The 12,982-nt window shown below is 36.8% G+C and overlaps 1 protein-coding gene across 1 annotated transcript; it reads left to right on the top strand.

Moving 5' to 3' along the window:
• Nucleotides 1-141: 141 nt before the first annotated feature.
• On the top strand, nucleotides 142-12,969 carry LOC111195261 (stimulated by retinoic acid gene 6 protein-like). The gene is made up of 12 exons (XM_049472673.1): nucleotides 142-174; nucleotides 4,012-4,112; nucleotides 5,516-5,646; nucleotides 5,858-5,978; nucleotides 6,872-6,950; nucleotides 7,649-7,753; nucleotides 7,942-8,021; nucleotides 9,858-9,969; nucleotides 10,807-10,909; nucleotides 11,162-11,237; nucleotides 11,692-11,773; nucleotides 12,011-12,969. Exons 1-12 carry the CDS (start codon nucleotides 142-144, stop codon nucleotides 12,140-12,142), a joined length of 1,155 nt encoding a protein of 384 aa, XP_049328630.1. The 3' UTR covers nucleotides 12,143-12,969.
• Nucleotides 12,970-12,982: the final 13 nt, after the last annotated feature.

Here is a 12,982-nt window from a genome sequence, read left to right as displayed (position 1 = left end):
AGTGACACTGAGTCTTTACCAGTCCCTGGGGGGGATCAGTGCCCACAGTGCCCACCTCTCTGAACACGCCCACGTGCGGGGAGCAGGAGGGAGGACTAGGTTTCACATTTATCGGGTCTTTCTTTCACCAACATCAAAAACATGCCGCCGAGGGAGACGGACAGAGGCCTGACTGTAAGTTCTGGCTCCTTGGTTATCATGAGAAAACTGTCTATGTGGATATTTAGCGGTTTATGAGCTGTTTGGAATTCTCCGGTCCGCCTTAAATAGTGTACAGGCGCCTCTCTGCAACTCCCCTTACTTCTAATGTACCTGGGGCACAATTTAAGGTGGACTGGAGAATTCGGAAAGGAAAAGTTTTATTATGCAAAAAAATCACACGTAAAACGTTCCTAGAGAACATTTGCGAACGTCTCGAAAGGTCGAACAGATTTTTGCGTTAGAATTCTGCGTTTTTCGAGGTTTTAACCTGCCTTAAACTGTGCGCATGCGCACTGTGCCTGTTTAAAAAGAACTGATTTACTGATTGTTTTTTTTTAGATATCATAAATGACACAACAACAGTTTTTATTTATTATTATATATTTTATCAAATTTTTATCAAAATTACATTATTTGTCAAACGCATAGAAAAACGCATTGAAAGAAGCTTAAGAGCACAGAAATCCCCAAAACACATAGAGTAACACACACAAAACCACATTCACAGATACACATGCACTATTACATTTATATAATAAACTGTATCTGTCAGCGTCAGTACTTACAACCAATCAGGTCCTGAGGCAGACCTCCTGTAGCCACCTCGATGAACTTTATTCAGTTTTATTGGAAGATCAAACCTCATCATATTAGAAATGATATAATTAAAAATAAGGTCAAGCCTTGATGTGGTGGACTTTACAACACAGTAAAATATAAATAAAATATTGAAGGTAAAATGAAGGTAAAATCTCCATATATCCAGGATTAAAGTAAAATAAATGATACCGGACAGACATAATCTGTCTCTAGTAAATATATAATGGGTAATTAAAACAGTGTGAATTTTTCTTTTGCTAAAAACGGCAAAAAAGTAGTACCCTGGTGTGATAATTAGGTAATTAGCGGTGGGTGATATGGCACGATATTTCAGGGTATAATATTGTCCACGATATGAAATTTTTTTGGCGATATTATCACATGCGATACGATATGACACACCCCTACTATTGATCCTTCTAAGACACACTGCTGTTAAGATTCCTGCAACTTTTCGATGTTCTTACTACAGCCTCAATTAAAGGAATTAGCATAAATGATAAACGATTTAACAATAATTTTATTAGAGACTTGTACATCCCTAGATCTATACCTGGAACTATATCTCAGTGGGCTTTAAAATTTACCATTAATTGGAACAAGGTTTGAGCTCTTTCTAAAGAATATGTATTAAATAACAAGACAATAAATGTGACATACAAAATCCTTCATTATCCTGTTATATCTGTAACAGTATTATCTGAAGACATAACGTGCCTGTGGAGAACAAGTGTAACTGTGTAACAAGTGTGTTGAACATATTTTCTTTATTCTAATAATTTTGAATCATTTCTGTAACGATGCAACAAAGGACTTTGGCCAAAAAACTAATTCTTTATTGTTGATAAATACCTTTGATGTGTTATTTTATTATAGTGACAAGGATATTTGCTTCTTGATCAATCTGCTTATATTTCTGGGTAAATATTTTAGACACAAAATGAAATTGACACAGAAACGTCTGACCTATGCCTTAGTATGTAGTAGTATTTGTTTTAGCTAAAAATAAAAATAATGAAAAAAGAAAATTAATTTTATTAATGAAAAATGGAAAATTGTAACTAGAACCTGATGGTATAATTTAACCTATTTTTAGATGCAAAAGTAAAAAAAAGTTTTTCCTCAAAAAAAAAAAATGAGCACCATCCATCATTCCCGAGACCACAGTTCCACTGCTCCACAGCTCAGTGCATTAGGCACGGAGCCAAAAGATCATGTTTCAAGGTTCAATCTGCTCCAGAGGGTTGCATTCTATGTGCAGTATTTTTCCTCTACAGGGTCTAGACAAATTGTGTGTTTGTGTGCATTTACACATCTCTATAAATTAGCTGAATTCATTCATTACAAGGGGTGTCCATAAATATTTGGACATATATGTGTAGTGTTGTTGAGATAAGTGCTGTAGTCTATCTATCAGTCTATCTAACATAAAGCTTTTTCTTTCCTCAGGCCTATGAAGATACTTTTCGTGGCTTGTATTCCACTGAAAGCCCAACGTGAGTAACGGCTTTAATTGAGTAGTTTGAGGATAAGATTTTTCAAATTGATGTTTCATGATGTCTCTTAATATTAAACTCCTTAATTACGGCAACTTTTAGACTCTTTGGCCCGTTTTTCTGCCCTACAACTGCGCACTCTCTCCGCTTTTAGACTGTTTGGCCTGTTTTACTGCGCTACAACATAACACTCTCTCTGCTTTTAGACTCTTTGGCCTGTTTTTCTGCGCTACAACTGAACACTCTCTCTCCTTTTAGACTCTTTGGCCTGTTTTTCTGACCTACAACTGAGCACTCTCTCCGCTTTTAGACTCTTTGGCCCATTTTTCTGTGCTACAACTGAACACTCTCTCCGCTTTTAGACTCTTTGGCACGTTTTTCTGTGCTACAACTGAGCACTCTCTCCGCTTTTAGACTCTTTGGCCCGTTTTCTGCGCTACAACTGGGCAGCCTCTCCGCTTTTAGACTCTTTGGCCTGTTTTTCTGCCCTACAACTGCGCACCCTCTACGCTTTTAGACTCTTTGGCCTGTTTCTGACACCTTAGTTCACCTGAGCTTGAGGTCTGGGTTGTTTTTTGACCTCATGGATGAGTTGTCCATAGCCTTTTGGAATAAAAAGTCAACCAGCCACTCCTGGGAACGTTAACCACTGTATCATGTTTTTTTTTTCATTTGTGACTAGAAGCTCTCACAGTGGTTTCTCTAGTCTCAAAGCTTTAGAAATTACTTTAGATGATCAATGACTTTGTTTTCTCATCTGTCAGAATAGCTTAAAAAAATGCTCCATTTGTCTGTATGTTTAGACAGTTTTGATGATAATAGTTTTACAGTGACTTTCTAGCCACATTAGCCTCATAGCTCCAGTGAAAAAACAAGGAAGGCAGAACACAGTTAGCACAGTGCTAGCGCTGACTGCTAACAGCTTAAACCAACAGCAGCAGCAACGTCTGGAAGCACGAATTTAATCAGTATTTCCTTTGGACAAATTCCAGCATTGTTGGGAATGAAGATGAAGGAGAAGAATGACTCATTCGTGTTTTTTTTCTAATGGTTGGATCTGTGAAAGCTCTTCCTGTCAGGCCATGTTGTAGACGTTGTTCAGACTGAGTGTGAATAATGTTTCTAATGAGTGTGAAGTGAAGGAGTGAGAGAAAAGTGGCCAGATAGGGTCAAACTAGAGCAAAAACTTAGTTAAAGGTACAAAATGTATATTTTTCTGTAGAATTCATTATTGCCCATTTTGTTTAATTCATGTTTTATGTATTTAGAAAATTTTAACGCACATGTCTATATAGTATATTATAGTAATAATTAAAAAAAGTCCTTTTCTTTAAAAAAAAAAAGAAATGCATAAATGCATTATGATGCAATTATATTATCATTATATTAGTTACATTTATTTAATTCCTGAGACAATATATATTCATCCAAAAATGTTTAATGGTGAAATGACTACATAATACAATTATAGAATTTTACCCATATATAATTTAAGATTATTGTCATTGAAACTGTTCTCTTTTTCATCCAGGAACGTCCCAGGAGAGGAGAGTCAGTGTAATTTTAATCGTGAACTCGTTCTGCACTCGTTTGTCTTACCTTCTGTGAGTAATAATATAAACAGATTATAAACAGTATAAAACTACCTCCACCATGTGTGAAAGCTGTACTTTATAGCTGTACTGAATAATGTCTGTATTTTGCTCTTCTGCAGTTGTTTATCGTACTGCTGTTGTCGTTCTTGGAGCGCAGAGGAAGGGTTTACTCCTTTGAGGAACGTTTCCCGTATCTCCGCGGACGTTTCGGCATCGTGGTGTGAGTGAAAGATTGCGTAACTCTAATAAGAACTCATGCTAGAACATGTGGAACCAACTTTACATGGGAAAGAGGAAGCACGGCTGTTCTGACTGGCAACCAACAAAACTCTACAGAAACGTAGCTACTGATAGATGTTATGCAGGTTGAAAATTGCCTCAAAATACACAGCCCCGCTCTTTACACACACACACACATGGACACACCGCAGTCCACAGTCCCAGCTTTTACATATTAACAATAAACAGAATATTAATAAAGTAAGATTCCTGTTCCCCAAAATAAACTTTTTGTACACCTTTACAATGTAAAGAGAAGTGCAGAAGCGCTGCGCCATTAAGATACTAATGCACCAAAGTCAGAGCGCACCTGGCTCTTAAAGGGAATGACAACTGACACACTGATTGGTTTATTTCACGTTGCGCCCAAAACACACCTAAAATTAATTAAGAGAATTAGTACATGCCTTTTGCACTTTTCGTGTGACGCAAGGCAATATTTTTTTTTATCATGGAAAAGTACATACTTTAGCATTAAAATGTTTACATACTTATATACAGATTAAATATATTAATAAAATTACAAAAAAAAAATACTGGCAACTTTAAGTATATTTCTAGTGTTTATTTTAAGCTTTATTTTAATACAACATAAAAGCATTAGGTTGTGCTTTTGAGTTATTCTCCAAACGTAAGTAGATTTAAGCATGTGTTTTTTGAAACGTCATTTTTAATACACTTAAAATATATTGTTAATGTATTACTTAGCGTATTAAAGCACATTTTGTGTACACCTTAATGACACTGAAAAAGAAAACTACACTAAAATGCACTTTAAGCAGTAGTCAATGCCACTATATATATTTTTTAGTTTTCTCTACTAAATGAACATACTTCTTTTTTACCTTAAATTGTGATGCACGGTTGACTGCTCACCTTTAGATCACTAAAATAGGGCATTTATGATTCCTAAAGGAGAGGGTTATACAATGACAACTGAATAGGGCCCATGATAGTGCCCTGAGGTACCCCAATATTAACAGTTGCTGGTAGATAAGAGAAAAAGAAAAAGACAGTCAACCTTGTTTAAATCAGTATGGAATTCCTCCAGAATGTAATTTGAAACTTTTTTTGAGGACTTTTGTGAGGAAAAAACAAGGATTTTAACGAACAAATATAATTTACCCTTATTAACAAACGTATTTATTTACATTTTAGCGAAAAACATATGCTGAAGAATCAATTGAATTCTGTATAAATCATAATAATAACTTAAACAATATAATAATGAGTTGAAAATTGACAGACCCATATGAGCCACAGTCCTCACAATATTAAGCATGGTTCCTTGCCCTATTTGTTCTATGTGTTAAAAAGCTGTTTTCTCTTTGCTGTGCTTGGCAGGCCTCTGGACTTTACCGGAACGCTGAGGAACCGATGGTCGTACGCCTTTGCCATCGGAGCGGCGGCTCCACACATGTTCACTCTGTTTGCAGGCTACATTGTTCCGTTTACGCTGCCGAAATGGCTCATAAGTAGGTTTTTATAAAGCACACAATACAAATCAAAATACACCATTACATACTAATTACAGTGACAGTGTGTTTATTTATTATTGTGTATTATCCTGCATTTCAAATGGTTGAAGTTAGACTAAAGGAGTGTATTTTAAAATGACCATTTATATATTTACCTACCAATCCATGTACATTTAATTTATCTTCTGCAATATTGTTCTTTCCTCAGGTCTTGTGTACCTGGTGGCTGCGTTTGAGGTGGGTGTGGCCTTCCTGCCCTTTTTTGCTTGCTTGTCAACAAGACACAGAGAACTGGGAGGAGCTTTGGGCCTGCTGTACACACTCACCTGGTACACACAGACACAGACACACACACACACACACACACAGACACACACACTTGATACACACAGACATGTTCAGGATTGGGCTCAGACTGGGATTTGGTTTTTAAATACAAAATTTGTTTGAAAATGGTCATTTTTTTCAAGGTGGCATATATGTTAAATACTTCAACATGTATCTGAAACACATTCAATTCAATGGAATTCCATATATGCTGACATGTCAAATATTTGAAATTATAGACACGCTGGCACATTAAGTGGTCATAGCCTTATTTCCAGTCTGATAAATTGAATATTTCAATATTTCAATATTTGAATATTTGCTTTTCCTGTATAGTTACTTTATTTTATTCTTTTATTTTTCCACACTTTAAAGCGCACCGGATTATAAAGTGCACAATTGACAAAAGTCTATTTTTCTGGTCTATTTTCACACGTTCTAAATTATAAGGCGCATTTTATGCGAATCTAGTAAGGAACAGGCGTGTCGCCATATCTTTCTTCTAATTCAGCTGGTCTTGCCGCTGGGTGGCAGGACTTGTAAAGCTAAGCTAAGTAAACAAAACTGTAATTTAAAAAAAATATTTTCATGTCAAACGAGTGCTAGATTTAAACCTACACAGATTTCTCTCCTAAAAACTGTTTGTTTGGGTGAGTAAAGTGCTTCTGTTTATTTACATTAAGCTTAGATTTTCAGATTTCCGCTAAGCCGTTTTCCGTTGTAGCATTGGCAGCTAACTGCCAATTCTTAGATACCTTAAAAGGCGCACTATCGATTTTTGGGGAAAATTAAAGGATTTTAAGTGTGTGCCTCGTAGTGTAAAAAAATATGGTAGTTAAACTTGGAGCATCAGTATGTGCTGTTTAAGGAAATGTGTGTTTTTGTGTTTGCTCAGGTTAATTTTGGCTGTGTGGAAGTTCCACTGTTTGCCGATATGCGGAGAAACACTGGAGGAAGTGTTCTGTTTTGAATGGGTGAGTGTCACTACCCGATCCGTGTCCCCTGCCCAATCTGTGCCCACATATTGGCAACGGAAAACACTAGGGGTGTCGCGATTCTCTAAATGCTCGATTCAATTTTATTTCCGATTTTAGGGTCACGATTTGATTCGATTTTCTTTTTTTTTTTTACTTTTTACGATTTTCTTTATTTATTTTACTATTATATATATATATATATATATATATATATATATATATATATATATATATATATATAATATCAGAGTATATAAAAAACAGAGTATAATAAACTCTTGCTACCTTGCTACCTGCGTAGCTTAGAGGGTGGGATTGTCGATCCTCTTTTTTCGAGGCTCCAGACACTGTGTTTTATTAAGTCTAAAGTCTTGTTTTCCCACAAAATCTTACAACACTTCAGCACCTCCCTCTGGTGATGACAACTTTTATGGAGATAAAAGCGGATTACATTTTCCAGCAGGAATTTTCTGAGACACTGATTTTTGGGTTTTCATTGGCTGTAAGCCATAAAAAAAAGAAATAAATGCTTTAATAAGATCACTCTGTGTGTAATACATCGATATAATATATGAGTTTTACTTTTGAACTGAATTACTGAAATAAAGTAACTTTTCAATGATATTCTAATTTTTTGAGATACACTAGTATCTAGTATATTGTGGCTGACTGATTGACCGTCCTTCTGTGTGCAGTTACTGCAGTGGCCACACCTTCTGTGTTTGGTGTTTCTCCTGGGTCGTTTTGGCTTCATGTTGGTGAAGGGTGTGAGGAACCGTCTGCAGAAGAACGACCAGCAGGTCAGACTTGTGCTCTCGACCAGAACAAAAAAAAAGAACACTCTAATTAAGCTTGTGTGATTGTGTTTAGCTCACTATTGTCCAATTTCACCCCATAAGGAGATATGAAATATGGTAAATTATGCACACGTACAGCTTAAAAAAAAAAAAAAAGATATGTAACTTTTTTTTTTACAACTGTTTGTCAGTACAGGAGGAAAGATAACAATGTTGATGAGACCCATCAGTACAGATATGTACAAACACTGCTGAGACGACCTCCTGAACGGTACACACTCTCATACAGTCACATTACCGGGGTGGAGAACTAAGGTTAGCGGAGAGCTAGCCAACATTAGCGGCGAGCTAGCTATCAAACTAACTTTAGCGATGAGTCAACTTACATTACCGGGGAGAGAATTAAGGTTAGCATAGAGCTAGCTAACATTAGCAGAGAGCTAACTAACAAACTAACATTAATGGCGAGCTAACTAACATACTAACTTTAGCATTGACTCAGCTAACATTTCCGGGGAGAGAATTAAGGTTAGCGGAGATCTTGCTAACATTAGTGGCTTGCTAGCTAAAATAGTAACATTAGCAGCGAGCTAGCTGACATATTAACGTTACTGGAGAGTTAGCTACGTTACTGAGGAGAGAACTAAGGTTAGCATAGAGCTAGCTAACATTAGCGGAGAGATAACTAATAAAGTAACATACTAGCTAGCTAACATACTAAATTTAGCATTGAGTCTGCTAACATTACCGGAGAGAGAATTAAGGTTAGCATACAGGTAGCTAACATTTGCGGCGAGCTAGCTTACATACTAACTTTAGCTATGAGTCAACTTACATTACCGGGGAGAGAACTAAGGTTAGCGGAGATCTAGCTAACATTAGTAGCTTGCTAGCTAACATAGTAACATTAGCAGCGAGCTAGCTAACATATTAACGTTACTGGCAAGTTAGCTACATTATGAGAGAACTAAGGTTAGCAGCGAGCAGGCTAACATTAGCGGCAAGCTAGCTAACATACTAACTCTAGCGTCGAGTCAGCTAACATTACCGAATAAAAAATAAACTAAAAACTAAGGTTAGCGGAGAACTAGCTAACATTAGAGACATTCTAGCTAACATAGTAAGATTAGCTTTGAGCTAGCTAACATATTAACATTAGTGGTGACATTAGCGGCGAGCTAGCTAACATAAAAAAGTGCTGCAAGCTAGCTACATTCCCCTGGAGAGAACTAAGTTTAGCGGAGAGCCAGCTAATATACTACCGTATTGTAGTTCCTGGTAACTTTTATGCTCCGTCCGAACCACACTGCAATCCCACACTTCCTTTTGACTGCAACTATTGTTGCAACTATTTGTTTGACAACAAGTGTAATTCCAATTTCTAGCCATTTTATGTTGCCGGTCTACTGACGTTAGCGGTGAGCTAGCTAACATACTAACGTTAGCTGCAAGCTAGCTACATTCCAATGGAGAGAACTAAGGTTAGCGGAGAGCTAGCTAACATACTAACGTTAGCTGCAAGCTAGCTACGTTCCAATGGAGAGAACTAAGGTTAGCGGAGAGCTAGCTAACATACTAACGTTAGCTGCAAGCTAGCTACGTTCCCATGGAGAGAACTAAGGTTAGTGGAGAGCTAGCTAACATACTAACGTTAGCTGCAAGCTAGCTATGTTCCAATGGAGAGAACTAAGGTTAGCGGAGAGCTAGCTACGTTCCCATGGAGAGAACTAAGATTAGCGTTGAGCTAGATAACATACTAACGTTAGCTGCAAGCTAGCTACGTTCCCATGGAGAGAACTAAGGTTAGTGGAGAGCTAGCTAACATACTAACATTAGCTGCAAGCTAGATATGTTCTCATAGAGACCTAAGGTTAGTGGAGAGCTAGTTAACGTTAGCAGCAAGCTTCTTTTTGATTTCCAATATAATAAATTATTTTTTTTACCAAAGATATTGTGACATTTGTTTTTTTTTTTATGAGGTCTTAAAAAGCAATACATTTTTTTAAGTGGTACAAGAGCCCTATTTCAGAAGAAACCATATATGAGGAAGTGCTTAGTATAACTATATAATTATAATGTGTAGTTTGATAATATTATTCCACTCCAGGCTTTTGGAGAAGACCTGGTTCAGGAGAAAGGTCTATGACTGGGATCCGTATTTTAAGTTCCCCAACAGAATGATTGCAACTGCTGTTGTCTCCCTCATCGGACTCTACGGGGTAAGTAAATAGGGTGGGGTAAAAACTATGGCTGCATCCTCAACCACACACTACCACAATAAAATAAAGTGCATGGGTCTGTAAGATAAATTTTTATTTGTATTTTCTAATGCTCAGTCATATACTGCTGCTTAAGAGCTCTCAAAAGCTTGCCATTATGGATTATTGCAGGACACCATTAAGAACCTCTACTTCGAGCAGAGACACCTGGCATGTTGCGTTGTATTTTTAGCTCAATAAATACGATCAAGGATTGCACATATCTGTCAAAATGTTTAATTATTTCATGGTGCAGGTCTAGTATTTAAAGATTTAAAAATTTAAATTAATAATATGACCTGAAGTGCATACTATGTTTTTTGATGAGAAATAATATTCTATAGTCTAAAGAGCAGTCATTATGATCAGGAGAGTGCTGGTTCGAGTCCTGGTCATGCAGCTTGCCATCATCTGCCAGAGCCCCGAGAGAGCACAATTGGCCTTGCTCTCTCTGGGTGGGTAGATGAGGCTCTTTCCCCTCATCACTCAAAGGGTGATGTGGATCAGCACAAGGCTGCGTCTGTGAGCTGATGTATCGGAACCGAGTCGCTGCGCCTCCTTGTGTTGTGGCATCACTAGTATTGAGGAAAATACAGCTGAGTAGCAGCCCATTTAATAAATATATATATATATATTATTTTTGTGTTTATTGCAGTTAAATTGCAGTTAAATAATAAATGAGCACACAAATAAAATAAAAACTATTAATTAATGTTGGCTTTTTTTGTTGCAGTTCATGTTATGAATTTATATGAGGTTAATAAGTATGTCTGTGTTTTGTGTTTGTTCTCCTCCTAGTTCATTTTGGGAGAGCAGGTGATATCTGCAGTACTCTTGAAGAGGTGGCATCTAATGTTACAACAGTTCCTTTCTAATACTAAAGACTTGGATTACGCTATAAGTGAGATCCCTGTTCCCTTTTACTATTGTAGCTCTGCTTTCAGCACTCCATCTCATTACATTTTTGTTTCGTGGCCCGCCAGGTAATGGCTTGGAAAACATGTGGCCCTTGGCCAAACTTAATTGCTGACCCCTGTGCTACGGTATATACTGGACACAGGCCCACTGGGACTGGAACCAAAGAACCCTGCTGTAAAAACGTGGAGCTGTTCTAGATACATAAACATAAAGCTGTTTCTTCTTTAAATTCCAGAAAACTGGCATACCACAGCAGCCTTAGCCACACTGGTGTCTGTGGCTCACGTTGGGCATGTGTTGGTTTGTTACAGGTATGTGTGGGCACTGCATGGGATATTGATTTTACATTAGAGAGCCTTATTGTTAGGCCTGCCACATAAAGAACAAGATGGACTTATTTTTAATCTGTCATTTTTGCTGATCTTGGTATTGGCCATTGTATTTACCATTGACGTGAATGGGCCAGTAAGCATACTTAAATAAATGTCATATATTTTCTTTACGTTTTATTTATTTAGGACATTTTAAAAAACATATTTATTAAAAAAATAATTCTTGCACAATATGCTGTCCGAAAAATGTGTTAACTTTTTTATTAGCTCAAAAGGAAAAGTAAATAAACAAATGATATCCAGAGCAAATGGGCTCTGCAAAAAAAAGGATTCATTACTTTTGTACTTCTCTACCACTTTGAGAAGAGCACACTGTGAAATGTGTGTTTTTTTTTATTTTACTCATTCGTGAATTATTTTATTCACTTTACAGGAAGCACATGAAGAGGTTGTGGGCAGGGGAGAAGAAGTTCTTGCCAGAGACGTACCACGTACCGCACTCAGCCGTTAGCGTGGTGAGCATTCGGTGTTATAAATGGCATTATAGGTGCCGAGGAGGCATGTGCTTGTGTTGTGGCAACACCTTTAATAGGGAATATACAGCTGACTAGTGGGTGGGTGGGACTGTTGGCCAGATAAATTGGGAGAAAAAAAGAGTGCAAAATAAAATAAAAAATAAATAAATGCGATTAAAAAGTGTTTTCATATTTCTCTCGTTATTAAAATATGCTTAAAAACTTAAAAATTCTCAGGCCGCCTTCCTGAAGTATCCTGGCTGGCAGATTGCCTACACTATATGGGGTGAGTACAGTCATGTAGCTTACCGATTCTATTTAGACGTTTTATTCAGCTTTTTCTTCAGTAATCGGCTTGTTCCAAGGTAGGTCTAGTTTTCTGTGGGAAACGTTTCCACTTCCAGAGGTTTTCTAGGCTCCTACTGTTGCTGGTGGTCACTAGGGTGAAACCGTTTGTAATAGGTGGTTGAAATGGTCTTTAAATGTGATTAGTTTCGAATTCCTGATTAGGGCTTGGAAAAAATATTGATATCACAATATATTACAGTGTTACGAAAAAGTTTTTTTTTAATTTGTGTTTATAGATCATTGGTTGTTCGAATCAGCACGTTCGGTTAAATGTATCATATTTAGCAGAAGAACGCAGTGATATCTGAAAAGTGAAATGAAGTTTATAGGATTTACAGAAAGTCTGAAATAATTATTTAATCAAAATTAAGCAGGTGCATAAAAATGGGCCCTTGTCGTTTTATTGATTTGAAAACCTTTAGCGCTAATTATTGGAACACAAAATTAGTTTGATAAGCTCATTGACCCTTGACCTACATTCACACAGGGAAATCCAATTATGATTTTACGATTCAAAAGGTTAAAGCAGGTTTTTCTCTCTAAAAAGTGGCAACATGGAAGCCTCAAAACAACTCTCAAATTACCCGAAAAGAAAGCTTGTTCAACATCATGGTTTAGAGGAATGATATAAAAATCTCAGAGATTTCAGCTGCAGTTTCCCCTGTGAGGAACATAGTGAGGAAATGAAAGACCACAGGCACAGTTCTACAGGTACATCTCACAAAATTAGAATATCATTGATAAGTTACAAATGTGAAACTCATATATTATATAGATGTATTACACACAGAGTGATCTATTTTAAGAATTTATTTATTTTATTGTTGATGATTATGGCTTATAGCCAATGAAAACCCCCAA

The sequence above is a fragment of the Astyanax mexicanus genome, chromosome 25 (genome assembly GCF_023375975.1).
Source record: "Astyanax mexicanus isolate ESR-SI-001 chromosome 25, AstMex3_surface, whole genome shotgun sequence".
NCBI classification, from domain to species: domain Eukaryota; kingdom Metazoa; phylum Chordata; class Actinopteri; order Characiformes; family Acestrorhamphidae; genus Astyanax; species Astyanax mexicanus.
Note: the sequence above shows the minus strand (reverse complement) of the source record. Positions and strands in the feature narration are given on the sequence as shown.

What these genes read in the sequence shown, in the direction of transcription:
- LOC111195261 (XM_049472673.1), top strand. Translation starts at nt 142, where the DNA reads ATGCCGCCGAGGGAGACGGACAGAGGCCTGACT. An exon ending in AGACGGACAGAGGCCTGACT is followed by an intron (nt 175 to 4,011) that starts GTAAGTTCTGGC and finishes GCTCTTCTGCAG; the next exon opens with TTGTTTATCGTACTGCTGTT. An exon ending in GCTGCCGAAATGGCTCATAA is followed by an intron (nt 5,647 to 5,857) that starts GTAGGTTTTTAT and finishes TTCTTTCCTCAG; the next exon opens with GTCTTGTGTACCTGGTGGCT.